The sequence below is a fragment of the Tursiops truncatus genome, chromosome 10, assembly GCF_011762595.2.
Source record: "Tursiops truncatus isolate mTurTru1 chromosome 10, mTurTru1.mat.Y, whole genome shotgun sequence".
Classification (NCBI taxonomy): domain Eukaryota; kingdom Metazoa; phylum Chordata; class Mammalia; order Artiodactyla; family Delphinidae; genus Tursiops; species Tursiops truncatus.
In genome coordinates this window covers 42,929,239-42,943,142 of record NC_047043.1, presented here as the reverse complement: position 1 = coordinate 42,943,142, position 13,904 = coordinate 42,929,239, and the positions used below count along the sequence as shown (strand labels likewise).

The 13,904-nt window shown below is 42.0% G+C and overlaps 1 protein-coding gene across 29 annotated transcripts in view; it reads left to right on the top strand.

The window, feature by feature from the left end:
* Positions 1-13,904, top strand: part of DST (dystonin) — a 497,752-nt gene that overhangs the window by 395,053 nt on the left and 88,795 nt on the right. For all 29 annotated transcript variants that reach the window (XM_033864484.2, XM_033864483.2, XM_033864472.2 and 26 more), the window contains 2 exons: positions 552-1,047; positions 2,906-4,377. In XM_033864484.2, the coding sequence (XP_033720375.1) occupies positions 552-1,047; positions 2,906-4,377 (1,968 nt within the window). The remainder of the gene's footprint in view (positions 1-551; positions 1,048-2,905; positions 4,378-13,904) is intronic.

The following is a 13,904-nucleotide window of genomic DNA, read 5'->3' as shown; positions in this document are numbered from 1 at the left end:
TGGCTAAATCTTTACAAAAAAGACTGTAAACGTCGATTTTATGTTTAAAAAGAACCTTTGTAAATCAATACACCATGAGTTTGTATATCCTAACACTGTTATCACTGTGTATTTCCTTTGGTGTAAAATGCTATAGAGCATTTAAAAAAATCCTGTAAAAAGAAAAATGCAAATAGGAAGAAATCAAATTGGTGTTAGTGTGATGTAAACTTGTCTAAAAGCAGTGTTTCCCTTTGTGTGTGAAAATTTGTGCATGAATTTTTGTTCCTTTTCCCCACACTAGCAAAAATATTTATTCTCTTTTGTCTCCCTTGGGGGATATTATTTTAGACAAAATGTTAATCTCTGTGAAGCACCATTGCTCTTTGGATTAGTATACGATAATTGGACTGCCTTTGAAATAAAAGCTAGGAAAGCAGTAACAAAAATAAAATAAAAACTAGATAATTAACTACCATTTCTGTCTGTTTAGAAACTTAAAGGTATGTTTTCTGTAATTAATTCTCTAGTCATTTGTGTGTTTATTTGCCCTCATCACCTCTTTACCTTAGATTCTCCTGCAAGAATTTGATACCCGGAAACCTCAGTATGAACAGCTAACAGTGGCTGGTCAGGGCATACTGCACAGACCTGGGGAGCACCCATCTTTCCACGGGATTGTGAAGGAACAGCTAGCAGCTGTGACCCAAAAATGGGACAGCCTCACAGGACAATTGAGGGACAGATGTGACCGGATCGACCATGCCATTGTTAAAAGCACCCAGTATCAAAGCCTGCTGAGAAGCCTTTCCGATAAGCTGGCCGACTTGGATAATAAACTCAGCAGCAGTGTGGCCGGGAGCACACACCCTGACGCGATGAACCAGCAGCTGGAAACAGCCCAGAAAATGAAGCAGGAAATAGAGCAGGAAACGAAGCAGATCAAAGTGGCCCAGGCTCTGGGAGAGGATCTGGCAGCCCTGGTTAAAGAAGAGTACTTGAAAGCTGAACTTAGTCGGCAACTGGAAGGCATCTTAAAATCATTTAAGGATCTTGAACTAAAAGCAGGTTTGTGTGTCTTCTTTGAATGCATGTATTTCCTGGAAATAGGGATCAGTGAACTCCCTATTTCCAAGCTGTTGGGGAAACCAGGCCCCTAAAGTGAACCTGCCCACAGTGAGAGGTGCATGCAAGGAGGGTAGATTTGGGTTCACATGCACACACAGTGTTGCAGGGGCGGGGAGTTCTGCACAGATAATAGGCGGACCCCGTGCCGGCAAAGTCCACTTTGCATAGGCCCATGGAAACTTCGGGTACTCCAGATTAGTTTTTACAGACTTTCAGACATAGAGAACAGACTTGTGGTTGCCAAGGGGCAGGGGAGGTAGAAGAGAGATGGAGGGGGGAGTTTGGGATTAGCAGATGCAAACTATTAAAAAAAATTTTTTTTATTGAAGTAGAGTTGATTTACAATCTTGTGTTAATTTCTTCTGTACAGCAAAGTGACTCAGTTATACATATACATGCATTCTTTTTTAATATTCTTTTCCATTATGGCTTATCATAGGATATTATATAGAATGGATAACCAACAGGGACCTACCACATAGCACAGGGAACTCTATTCAGTCTCCTGTGATAAACCAAAATGGAAAAGAATATGAAAAAGAATGTGTATATATGTATAACTGAATCACTTTCTTGTACAGTAGAAAATAACACAACATTGTAAATCAACTATACTTCAATTTAAAAAAACCGTAAAAAAAACAAATTGGTTTTTAAAGGTGTCAGTGTTTATGCTATGCGACAGTCTTGTTTCACCAGAAAAGGAGACGACTACAGTTATTAAAAAAGGCTTGGCATCGTTTTCTTGATAACAGCTAGTTCGTCTGGCTCCATCATGGAAGCTTTTCCAGAGAAACGTGTGAGAGAGAAGCATTATGCACGATTTCCTCTCTCGCCTGCTGTAGCCATCACTCTGTGGCCGCTGAGCCCAGGATGGTCCAAGACAGCAGCAGCAGTTCCTGGGCCCGAGAAGGGCAGGCCAGAGGAGAGCCCGTTAGTGGCTGTTTGTCATTTGCCAAGTAACACTAGGCACTCAGTTTATATGTTTTAATAATTGATTGGATTTGTTTACTGATCATAGCAACCGTTTCAGACTTACTCCTTGATTTTGACGTGATATGGATAGCAAACATTACCTATGATGATTACAGTGATGGTGACTATTGTTAGGAACCCTCTTCCGTGACAGGCATTCAGCTCAGAGCTTTACTTGCACGCACTGTCACCTCATTCCCACGACAGCTTCTATCAATGTTGCCAGCTCACACTTGGGGAAATGAGGCCCAGAGGTTTAATCGTTCACCCTAGGCCCTCCAGCTCTTGAGAGGCTGAGTTGGGATCCAGACCCATGTCGTCCCCATGGGCTGCCTTACATTGCCTCCATGATAGGTAAAAATTACACAGGTGGAGACTTCCCCGGCGGTCCAGTGGTTAAGAGCCCACGCTTCCACTGCAGGGGGCACGGGTTCAGTCCCTAGTTGGGGAACTGAGACCCTGCATGCTGCAGGGCCAAAGGAAAAAAAATCACACAGGTGGAAAAGTCACATTTAATAAGAGATTGGTTATTTATCAGCATCACCTAGAGCTTTGAACAGTTGTCACTTCCCCGCCCTAGGATGGAGGTGGCTCTAGTATCCAGCCTCTATTGTCTCTTTTCTTGCCATAGTCCTCACCTCTTGCCCTTCCCCCACCGCCTTTGTCCATAACGTAAGCGCTTTTGTCGTTCTCATAGTCAGTGCTAGTAGCCCTTGCGTTTAGATTATTCTGTGTATTTATTTGGTGGTTTTTCTCTTGGCTTTTTGCAGATTTATTCAACATTTTGATGTAAAATAAACATGTCTGTGGTTTTATTTTTTAGAGAACCATGTCCAGCATCTTCAGTCAGCCTGTGCCAGCTCTCATCAATTTCAGCAAATGTCTAGAGATTTCCAGGCTTGGCTGGATACCAAGAAGGAAGAACAGAACAAATCTCCCCCGATATCAGCCAAAGTCGAGGTCTTAGAGTCATTAATGAAAGATCAGAAAGACTTCAGGAAAACTTTGACCGCCGAGTCTCACATTTATGAGAAAACCATGGCAGAAGGTGAAAACCTGTTACTAAAAACACAAGGGTCTGAGAAGGTAGCGTTACAGTTACAACTGAACACGATTAAAACCAACTGGGATGGATTTCAGAAGCAGGTGAAAGGAAGAGAAGACAGGGTGAAAGATTCACTGGAAAAAGCTCTCAAGTATAAAGAACATGTGGAGATGCTCCAGCCATGGATAGACAGGTGTCAAAACAGCCTCAAGGAAATAAAGTGTAGCTTGGATCCTGCTGAGACAGAGAAATCTCTTGCCCAGTTAAAGTCTCTGCAGAAGGAGAGGGACCAGCACTTTGGGATGGTGGAACAGCTAAACAGTGCAGCCAGCAGCCTGCTCCGTGTCTGTGAAGTGGACAAAGAGGCGGTGGCAGAGGAGAAGGAATCCCTGCTCCAGAAGTTGGACATGGCCACCGAGCAAGTGCACAGGAAGAAATTCTCTCTGGAGAACATGGCCCAGAAATTTAAAGAATTTCAAGAAGTTTCCAAAGAAGCTCAGAGGCAGCTTCAGTGTGCAAAGGAACAGCTAGATATGCACGACTCTCTGGGGCCCCAGGCTCACAGCAGTAAGTCCCTGACTGTGTTGCAGACTCAGCAGAAAGCCCTTCAGACCTTGAAGCCTCAGGTCGATCTGGCCCAGGGGCTCGCCCAGGACCTTGTGGCGGGGGCCTCCGACTCCAAGGGCACCTCCGAGGTTCTCCTCCAAGCAGAAGCCTTAGTCCAGGAGCACAGCGCCCTCAGCCAGCAGGTGGATGAAAAGTGTTCCTTCTTAGAAACCAAGCTTCAGGGCATCGGCCATTTCCAGAACACCATCCGAGAGATGTTTTCTCAGTTCGCGGAGTTTGATGATGAGTTGGACAGCATGGCCCCAGTGGGGAGAGATGTGGAAACGCTGCAGAAGCAAAGGGAGGCTATTAAAGCCTTCTTGGAGAAACTGGAAGCGCTCATCGCAAGCAACACCAATGCCAATAAGACCTGCAAGATGATGCTGGCCACGGAGGAAGCCTCTCCTGACCTGGTCGGCATCAAACGGGACCTGGAGGCTTTAAGCAAACAGTGCAACAAGCTTCGGGACCGTGCACAAGCCAGAGAAGAGCAGGTGGAAGGGACCATCACGCGCCTTGAAGAATTCTACAGCAAACTCAAGGAATTTTCTACTCTACTCCAGAAGGCTGAAGAGCACGAGGAGTCTCAAGGCCCTGTTGGCATGGAAACAGAGTTGATTAACCAACAGCTTGATGTGTTCAAGGTAGGGAGTGCTTCCTTTGTACTCTGCGTTTTGGTTATTCAAAGACATTACTGATCGGTATAGAAGGAGATGGCCTATTTTGTAGCATCTTCAAGTAGGATTGTCATGCAGTGTTGGAGCTTAAATGAGAATCCGTGGGCGGAGGGGATATCCAGGTACGTGGGGTGAGTCCAAGCTTCCTGGGGCTTTGGGCCCTCATGGGATAAGGCCTGTGATGAATTAGGAGGTCAAAGGGTGCTTGGAAAGCTGGTGTCTGTTTCTGATGTCACTCACAGCTGCCCTCTGGAGTGACCACGTCCGTATTTTAAACTCAACCGCGGAGGCCCATCCATCACATCAAAAGTGTGTTCTCTTCATGTTTGCGTCCCAGCATTTTCTTTCATGGTGAATTATAGTCTTTTCCTGCTCTTTCCCTTTTTATAGTCTTCTCCTCCTTCTTAATTGAATTTCTTCCCCAAGTTCCTATTTTAAAAGGCAGGGGTAGAGTTCCTTGTTGTAATCCTGGCCCCAGACGATTGGGAGTAAATTATTTCTGATGGGACTCTGAGCGCCTTGGGGCTGAGAAATGTGTACCGACTGGCAGCACCCAGTGATGCCTGATGATGGAGTCGGAGGAGAGGGTGGGCCAGGTCCAGGGTCAGTGATGTGAATCCGCTTAGGGTAGCAGGTGCAGAACTCGCATCTCGTTGGAGAGAGGGTCACCTGCACAGGGAGGGTCCTAGCTGTCCAGCCTTTGCTGCACAGGGCTGACAGGAACCTGTAGGGTTGCAGGGGATCCTGTTCTATTCATGAGGTAAGTTTTACTTTCCAGTAAAGGCTGCAGTGATGCGTGAAGCATCAAATAGGATTAAATAGAAACAGAATTTGCAAAACAACAAATCATTTCCCAGGAGAAATGAATATAAATCAAATAGACCTCCTGAATTCTGTGCTGTTATACTTGACAAAGTCTTTCCTTTGTTTCTCTTTCGTGGTGTTATTTTTAGGTGACTGAAGTTTGAAAAGTAACTTCAAAGTAGCTTCTTTTTCTTCTTTGTTATATTATGGTTGTTTGCTGTTTATAGAGTGCCTTTGAAGCCCAGTTTCTTCAGGGATTAAGAACCTGTGGTTCTGTATTTGGGTCTTGATTCTGGAAGGAGAAGGAAGCTGCCTCACTGTTGATTTAACTTCATTGCCCTGTCACACTTTCACACTGTGGTTTGCAAAATAAAGATTTCATATAAGAGAGCTGTCTGTTAGAAAAACAAAGTTCTGTGACAGTTGCTGCTTGGAAGACAGGGGGTAGGGGGGTGCTTAGGAGTGAGTCTCTGGAATTTTCTGTGGGACCTGACAAAGCTTGAACGCTTCCATGACAGTGATCAGGTGGTCTTTGTACTGATGAAAGTTGAGCATGCTTTTGTGAAATGTTATCATTTCTTTGGGTTTTCTGTGACTTTGTTTAGAAAAAGAGAGCAGGCCTTTATCTCTCTTCACTGCTTCAACTACTTATAGGAAAATGAGCAAAAGTAATAATATCGGTGCTGCTGCTTTGTCCACGCCCCCTCTTTGGGTCCCCAGGCATGAGGACAGTGAAAAACATGGCTCTGTTGTGGAGAGGTCTTCGGAAAGGAAGCAAAAGCAAGGGATAGGAGGGGCTCGCTCACACGTTGCTTTGAAATTATTTTGCAAACTGAAAAGCACTAAATAAGCATCGTTACTGTTCATGGTTACACAGATTGCTTTATTTGACTGTGAAGAAAAACAAAGTGATCATGTCTTCTAAAATAAGCCACTTGGCGTGCTGTGTCTATGTGTTTTCTCATTACTTTTTAAGGAGTTGACTGATTTTAATGAAATTCAGTAATAAAGAATATCATGACATACCCTCAGTGTCTTGAGACCCAGTGACTGAAATGAAAGTTTCCAAGTAGACAGTCATCTGCATTTGGTATATGCCAGTGCCCTAGGTAAAAAACAATAAGAATATTATGGTAAATATGCTTACACAATCACTGATTCTCTTTTCTTTGTGTGTGTGTTTGCCAGTGTATGTTCTAAAAACTAACAGTTACAACAGTTAACATTTATTATGGGCTTAGTGTGTGTCAAGCATGACTCTAGACTGTCTTTAATCCTTTTGACAGTCCTGAGAACTGGGTACTGTCATTATCCCCATCTTATTGTAAGGAAGCAGAGACCCAGGGAGGGGAAGTGACTTTCCCAAGGTCACACGGGTAGTAAGTGTCAGAGCCTGGATGTTTTGGTGGATATAATGCAGTGTTTTGGTCAACTTTATTCATCACGTTGTACATCTTACACTTCTCTGGGAAATTTTCAAATCATCTTTGCTGGAGACTGATTTGGGTGGCCTGAGTAACCAGCCATTGTTGTTGGTTTGTTTGTTTTTCTGATTTTTTAAAATTGAAGTATAGTTGATTTACAATATTGTGTTTGTTTTAGGTGTACAGTACAGTGATTCAGTTTTATATATATATGTATATATGTGTGTGTGTGTGCGTATATATATATATATATATTCTCTTTCAGATTCTTTTCCCTTATAGGTTATTACATAATACTGAGTATAGTTCCCTGGGCTATACAGAGGTCCTTTTTGTTTATCTATTTTATATATATTAGTGTGTATGTGTTAATCCCAAGTTCCTAATTTATCTCTCCCCACCCCCCACCTTTCCCCTTTGGTAACCATAAATTTGTTTTCTATGTCTGTGAGTCTCTTTCTGTTTTATAAATAAGTTCATTTGTATTTTTTTTTTAGATTCTGCATAAAAGCAATATCATATGATATTTGTCTTTCTCTGTCTGACTTCACTCAATATGACAATCTCTAGGTCCATTCATGTTGCTGCAAATGGCATTATTTCCTTCTCTTTTATGGCTGAGTAATATTCCTTTGTATATATGTACCAAATCTTTTTATCCATTCATCTGTCAATCAGCCATTGTTTATTTTAACCCAGAGCACCAGGAACACTCACTTAAGGAACGTGTTCTGTAAAGCCAGACACTATGATAACAGGAGGTGAATGTGTGTGTGTGTGTTGTCTTAGAAATGTATCTCTAGATGTTGTGATGAGGATAATGACAGTTACCACCAGCACCAAACATTTCCTTGTCTTAGTGATTATGTCATTTTTGATTGAAGTTGTAAATTATCTCAATTCAGATCTTCACTTAGTTTTTGTTGGAGATTAAGCTTTGGTTGGACATTAGTTTTGTTTTGTTTTGTTTTGTTTTGTTTTTTTTGCAGTACGCGGGCCTCTCACTGTTGTGGCCTCTCCCGTTGCGGAGCTCAGGCTCCAGACGCGCAGGCTCAGCGGCCATGGCTCACGGGCCCAGCTGCTCCACGGCATGTGGGATCTTCCCGGACCGGGGCACAAACCCGTGTCCCCTGCATCAGCAGGTGGACTCTCAACCACTGCGCCACCAGGGAAGCCCATGGACATTAGTTTTAACATAATATTTTAGGAAGATTTTAAAAATTGCTTTAAGTGGAATAATTTGCATTGAGTAAAAAGCTAGTATTTTGCTATTTTATAGTTTCTAAAAATAAAACAGAAAAGCACCGAAGTACTGGGTCTATTTTCATTACAGACTTCGAAATATGATGCAGTTTGACATGACTCTACCTGGTAGCTTCTGTTTAACCTAATGTCATGGGTAAAATCTTATGACAGTTTTTCATACTATAGAATAAGCTGCCTTCAGAGTCTTTCTGGAGCTTCATAGCTGTTACCCAGTTACTCAGTCGGGGTACGTTATATTCACTGGGAGCATAATGGATTATTTAAACTAGGTAAGACAGACCTCTTGGGTTCCATTCTTTTTTCCCCCCCCCCCTTAAACTTAACCTAGGAAACAGCAGTTAATGTCCTTGACGGGATAAAATTAATTCATGTTTAATACCAACACAAACATAATGATTGAAAACAAATGCTGTTCTGAACCAAAAGTCCTAATTCACTGTCAGTGAAAGCTATTCGAAGTTTCCGAAAAGAGATTGGTACTACCCTTTATGTTACTTTAGCTAGGTTTTTAAACAATGTGGATTGTTTTCCTGCTTCTAAATATTAGTCATTGGATTAAAATGTCTAAAGACTGAGGTATTTTCTATTACTGTTGATAACCCAGAGTACCGTTTTTCTACTTATACTTCTGTATTATTGCATTAAATTCTGTGTACACTGTCATAAATTCCTAGGCAGAAAGGAAAAAGTCCCCCTATCCCTACCTCCTGTTAAAGATTCCTGCTCAAGATTATCTTCAAATCTAAACTACATTATCAGGTAATATTAACGTTTCCACATTTCTATTTTATTTTTCAAAGACATACCAACTCTATACAAGGAATAGGTGCCACCCTTCCTATGATGTCATCAACAGCCAATTATCCCCACACTGAATTGATTTCATTTCAGTGAAGAGCACAGAAACTTGATGTTTTAGCGAACATATACAGTCACATCCCAGCTAAATATATGACCCTCCCCAGCTCCATCTAGGCCGTGGTAAAAAGTTTTACCCACAGCCTGCTTACTGTTTTTTCTGGCCACTCTGTTGCTTCTCCAGTTGTCATTCGGTTTGTTCCCACAAATGAACACATCACTGGTACAAGTCTCTCTGAACCAAAGATTTCTAAAAGCAGGGAATTTTTAAACCGAGTTGAAACCAGAGACAGAGACCGGAACACATGTAATTGTGCTGTGATAAATGTTCTCTGGTCCAGGGGAAGGCAGTGTGGAACCCAGGCATCCTCCTGAGCATGTTGGGTGAACTAGAATGCCAGGCGCCATGAAGCTGGGGAAGCCGGGAGGTTTGAGTCCTAATTGTAAATGGTATGGCTGAAAAAAATCAATTTCCAAGTATCCTCTTAAGATATTTATTAAATGATCCTACAACAACCTCTGTAATGTCACCATATTTTTAGAGATAAAATTAAACTGTCCAAAGAATGCTTTAATAATGATTTCTCAGTGGCCCGTATTGTTACATAGAGGTCAATGACAAATTGTTCTCTGTTTTTGTCAAAAACAGGAGCAAATTCAGTAAAGCTGTCGCAGAAGAGGTTTTTCTTGGGGAAATATTCTTACTTGACTGGATTTTTGTTAATGAGCCTGTGTTATCAGGGAGGTTTCGTAACACCTTCCTGTGGTATTTTTAAAGGTGACAATGTTTTCACTATAGAAACTGTACTTTGATGCATGGGCTTTGTAGGAAGGTCACATTATTCAGTCAGCTATATCAGAGTGGCTTTAAGATGTTAGGAAGAAAGAATATCACCTATGCTGGGCAACACAGAAGGCCCACCAAAGCAGAGGCTGCACGAGGCCACTACGATGGCGCTGATGTGATGGCAAGGTTCGTAAGACTCCATGGTCGCACCACACACACCAGCAGAGCCAGTGGGGCCTTCTTCCTACTCCGAAAGGCTGTCCTGGTGGGGAACGTGGCACGAGGGCTCTTTCCATGTTTGCTTCTAACTAACGCCATGCTCTTGGTGTCATGTGGCCTCTTAACTCCTATGGCTTCATTTAAGATCCAGGAGTTAGACGTAGGAAACAAACTTACGGTTACCAAAGGGGAAAAAAGGAGGAAGGGAGGGATAAGTTAGGAGTTTGGGATTAGCAGATACATACTACTATACTATATAAAATGAACAACAGGACTTACTATAGCACAGGGAACTATATTCAATATCTTGTCATAAATGGTATATATATACTATATATATTCAGTTATATGTATATAACTGAATCACTTCTTTGCTGTGCACCTAAAGCTAACACAACATTGTAACTCAACTATATTCCAGTTTAAAAAAAAAAAAAAGATCAAGGAGTTCATGTAGGTTGTTCTGAATGCAGTTCCAGCCAGAGATTTTATACCAGGGGATTTTTTGGTGGTTTTGTTGTTAACTGGATAAATTTGTATCTTCATTTTAAAGTGGTTCTCCCCGCCACCCCCAGCCCAGACACACCCACCGGCACACACAAAGCGCTAGGCTATAGCATCTCCTGTCATTATCATGGGCCTTCCTTAGATAAAAGGAGATCTACATAATTTATTTTACTCTCATGGAAAGTTGCTTAAAGGGGTGTGTGTGTGTGTGTGTGTGTGAGAAACGGGAGCAGAGAGGGAGGAATTTGCTTTGTTGTTTCGAAATGATGCGTTGGTTTCTGGATAAGAAAATTTGATGGGTTAATGTTTTTTAAATGTTTCTCTAGGTCTGTAATCATTCATTAAATAATAGCTTCGGGTAGGTAAATGCTGTGATGGTAACTTCCAGGAAGAAGAGGAGTGCATATTACAGATCCTCCTTAACATTCAAGATAAATTCCCATCAAGATCAGTCACCCTGTTAAGTGTTTCTGAATTTGTTTGCTTTTGTCATGGGGTCTGAATATCCTATTTTCCTTCAAATATAAATTATTTTCCACTGAAATAAATAGCTACTGCATGTTCATCTGATGACTATCCTTGAAAACCCTTGACCCATTTATGTGAAGCTGTTTATCAGTTTATCAGAAAACTAAGAACACAGGTTGCTTTCCGTTTTCCTGAGCTAATGGCATATCAATTTTGAAAGAATAATAGAAATTGTTGTTTCTAAGGCCTAGTTTTGTACTCACAGCAAAAAAAAACCACATCTCTTGTTTGGCTTCTAATCCATATTTCAGGAGCACCTGGGCCAGGAAGATACTTTGGTCAGTTTTTATGGATAATAGTGCATTTACTCACAAACATTGTCCATTTACTGCACTTGAATTTCCTAATATCTCTAGCCTTTCAGCTCTAAAAACTCCATGTTTCAGTTGGTAAAATTAGTCTTTTACCTTTTCTATGATGTGGATCATTGTACTTTGTGGTAAGATTTTTCAGGAACTTTTCTTTTAAAAGGTTTAATTTAATTTTAGAAATATAGAATGAGAAAATTATACTGTTTTGCTTATAATTCAATTAGCATTTGTGTACTTTTCTAAAATCATCTGCCTTTAGAAGATTTTTTAACTGAATCACATCTAGTAGGCTGTGTAAAGTTATGTTTTGAGACCAGTTTAACATTGTGATTTCTGTATGTATGAAATAATACTGTTGACTACTTTTCAGAAGAACCTTACTCATTTTATTCATTGTGTATTTCTCTCTTACGAAAATGTGAGAGAGCTAGGTATCACGATTAGCGTTTAACACAGTTCAGTACATCTCGATTTTACTAACTTTAGAGACCATAGCATTGAAAGTAGCTGCATAAACCAAATTTAGGAAGAAAAGTTCAGCCAGTCCAGTTCTGCGCTAAATGTGAGTTCTTTTATGTTATCCAGATAGATCTTTGGAATCTGATTCCAAGTCACAAAGATAAATATACAAGTTGTTGTCATCAATACCAATGTAATATTAAGAGTACAAATTTCAATTTGAATCAGAATCTATTAGGATCGTCCTTTGTAGAGTTAGTTGAAATCAGCTTAATAAAATAGGAATTCAATTATTAAATAAATGGCACATCCTTAAACATAATCAACTAGAGGACATTTTCCCATAGCACTTCCTGCTTCCCAGCTGTACTCTGCTCACTTTCTCATCCATATTCTCCACTTTACTGTAAGCCATGAAGGGGCGGGGGTGCTGCATCTCTGGGCACCAGCACTTTGCCAGGGCTCTCCGTGCTGTTTGGTAATAGTGGGCACTGTTTGATGAATGGTTGAGTTTATGAATGAATTGTCTATGTAGCTTTAAAAGTGTACTATCCACATGAAATGTGAGGTTGCTGTTCTTAGCTTTACAGAAGGTTAGAAGACTAGAATAGAATTGTGCTAATGATCCAGAGTTAGAGCCTAAGTTGGGCAGAATTAGGGCCATTTTTTCTTATGAAAAGTTCTGGGAGGATCTCTGTTTAGAGAAAGGCCCTGGTCCACATTCTGTGGAAACTTTATTATTCATGTAGCCATGAATAAATAGCTTATATGGGAAGGGAGTGGCAACTGACAGTCAAACCCTTAGTTTCTGCTGATTCCAGCCTAGGGCACGACCCACTGTTCAAACGTGGTAACTGTGGGCACGTTTTTCTTTGTCTTATGATCCACATGTCACAACAGCCTGTGTGATTAGACAGGATCAAGTGCTTGTTGCAGTATTTCACTTCTTGACTCTGAAGAGTGGGCATTGATATTATCATGTTGATGGGTTGTTTATTATGTATATATTCCCTTCTAGTTGGCTATAGATATTTTTTCCAACTTCATGATGGCCATATACTGAGTTGTATCTAATAATTGTTGAATGGGTGTGTAACCTGTAGAGTTCCAGTTATGGATAGATTTTTTTTTTCAAAGATTCAGTTCTTAGGTTTATAAAAATCATTTTGGAATATTTTCTTATGAAAGGTAAACAAGGTCCATCCCACATCTTTTCTGTAAAGTTATCAGAGAAAGTATAGGGTTGTTTTTAATAGAACTGTCTTCACTTGGGGCCAGCACAGTGTTACTTATGTTCAAATGATTATTTTGTGAGATTGAGGAAAGAAAATCTGCCCTCTATCTGCTACTCTGGCACGGTTGCTTATTTCATAAGATAAGGAATGGATAGATTTTACTTTATTTAAATGAATCTATGAAATTTCCCCCCCCCACACACCCAAAGGCTAAGGTTTGGCTTGCTGAGTTAATTTTCAAACAGTATTTTTAAAGAGTGTTTATTCAGTAGATTAAAAAAAGTGGGTGTGATTTTGTTAATGAAACATCCAGAGTCATTTAACTGCCCTTGATCTTTGCCTGAGTCTTGCATCAAATTCAAGAGGAATGCATGCTTATTAGTAACGACTAATATTCATGTCCGCTAATATTCATATTCTTCTTCTCGAAGAAGCTTAGGAATAATTGATTCTGGAGAACAGTTCTACTTGAACTTGGGTTTTGAAAAGAATGACACAAAAGTCGACTTGAAAGTGATGCGCGCTCTGCATTTGCAGACACTAAACGTCTAAGAGTCCGCAGCTGCAGCGCACGGGAGTATGGTTTCATCAGAAGGATGGGGACCTGTTAGCCCTTATCCCTGTTTCCTATTCCCAGGGGTGCAGTCCCGGCGGGGCTCCTGGTGTCTGTTCCGCCTCTGCTCGCCCCTCCCCCACCTCCCCAGTTACCAGATACGCGAACCCGCGCCGCCCTCCCCGCGCCTCCAGGACCGGGTCTGGTTCGCGCTGATGTCACCACCAGGCGGTTGCCTCGCAGCCGCCCGCCTCTGGGCACCTCCCCCTCAAAGGCTCGAGGGCTCCCGGCCGGACGGGGCCGGAGTCCGGGGGATATGCCCACGGAGTCCGGTCTCGGGAGCGCGTAGCGGCGGAGTGGGAGCCCGGGCCCCGCGGCGGCGAGGGGCGCGCGGTAGATGCGCCCCCGGGAGCGCCCGGGCTCGGGACGCCCGCCCGCCGCCTCCAGCTGCGCCTTTCAAGGCCGGCGGGGTCCCAGCAGCCCGAGCCTTAGAGGAAGCCCGGAGCTCTTCTCTGCTGCAGTTGCCTCAGGTGGATCCGTCGT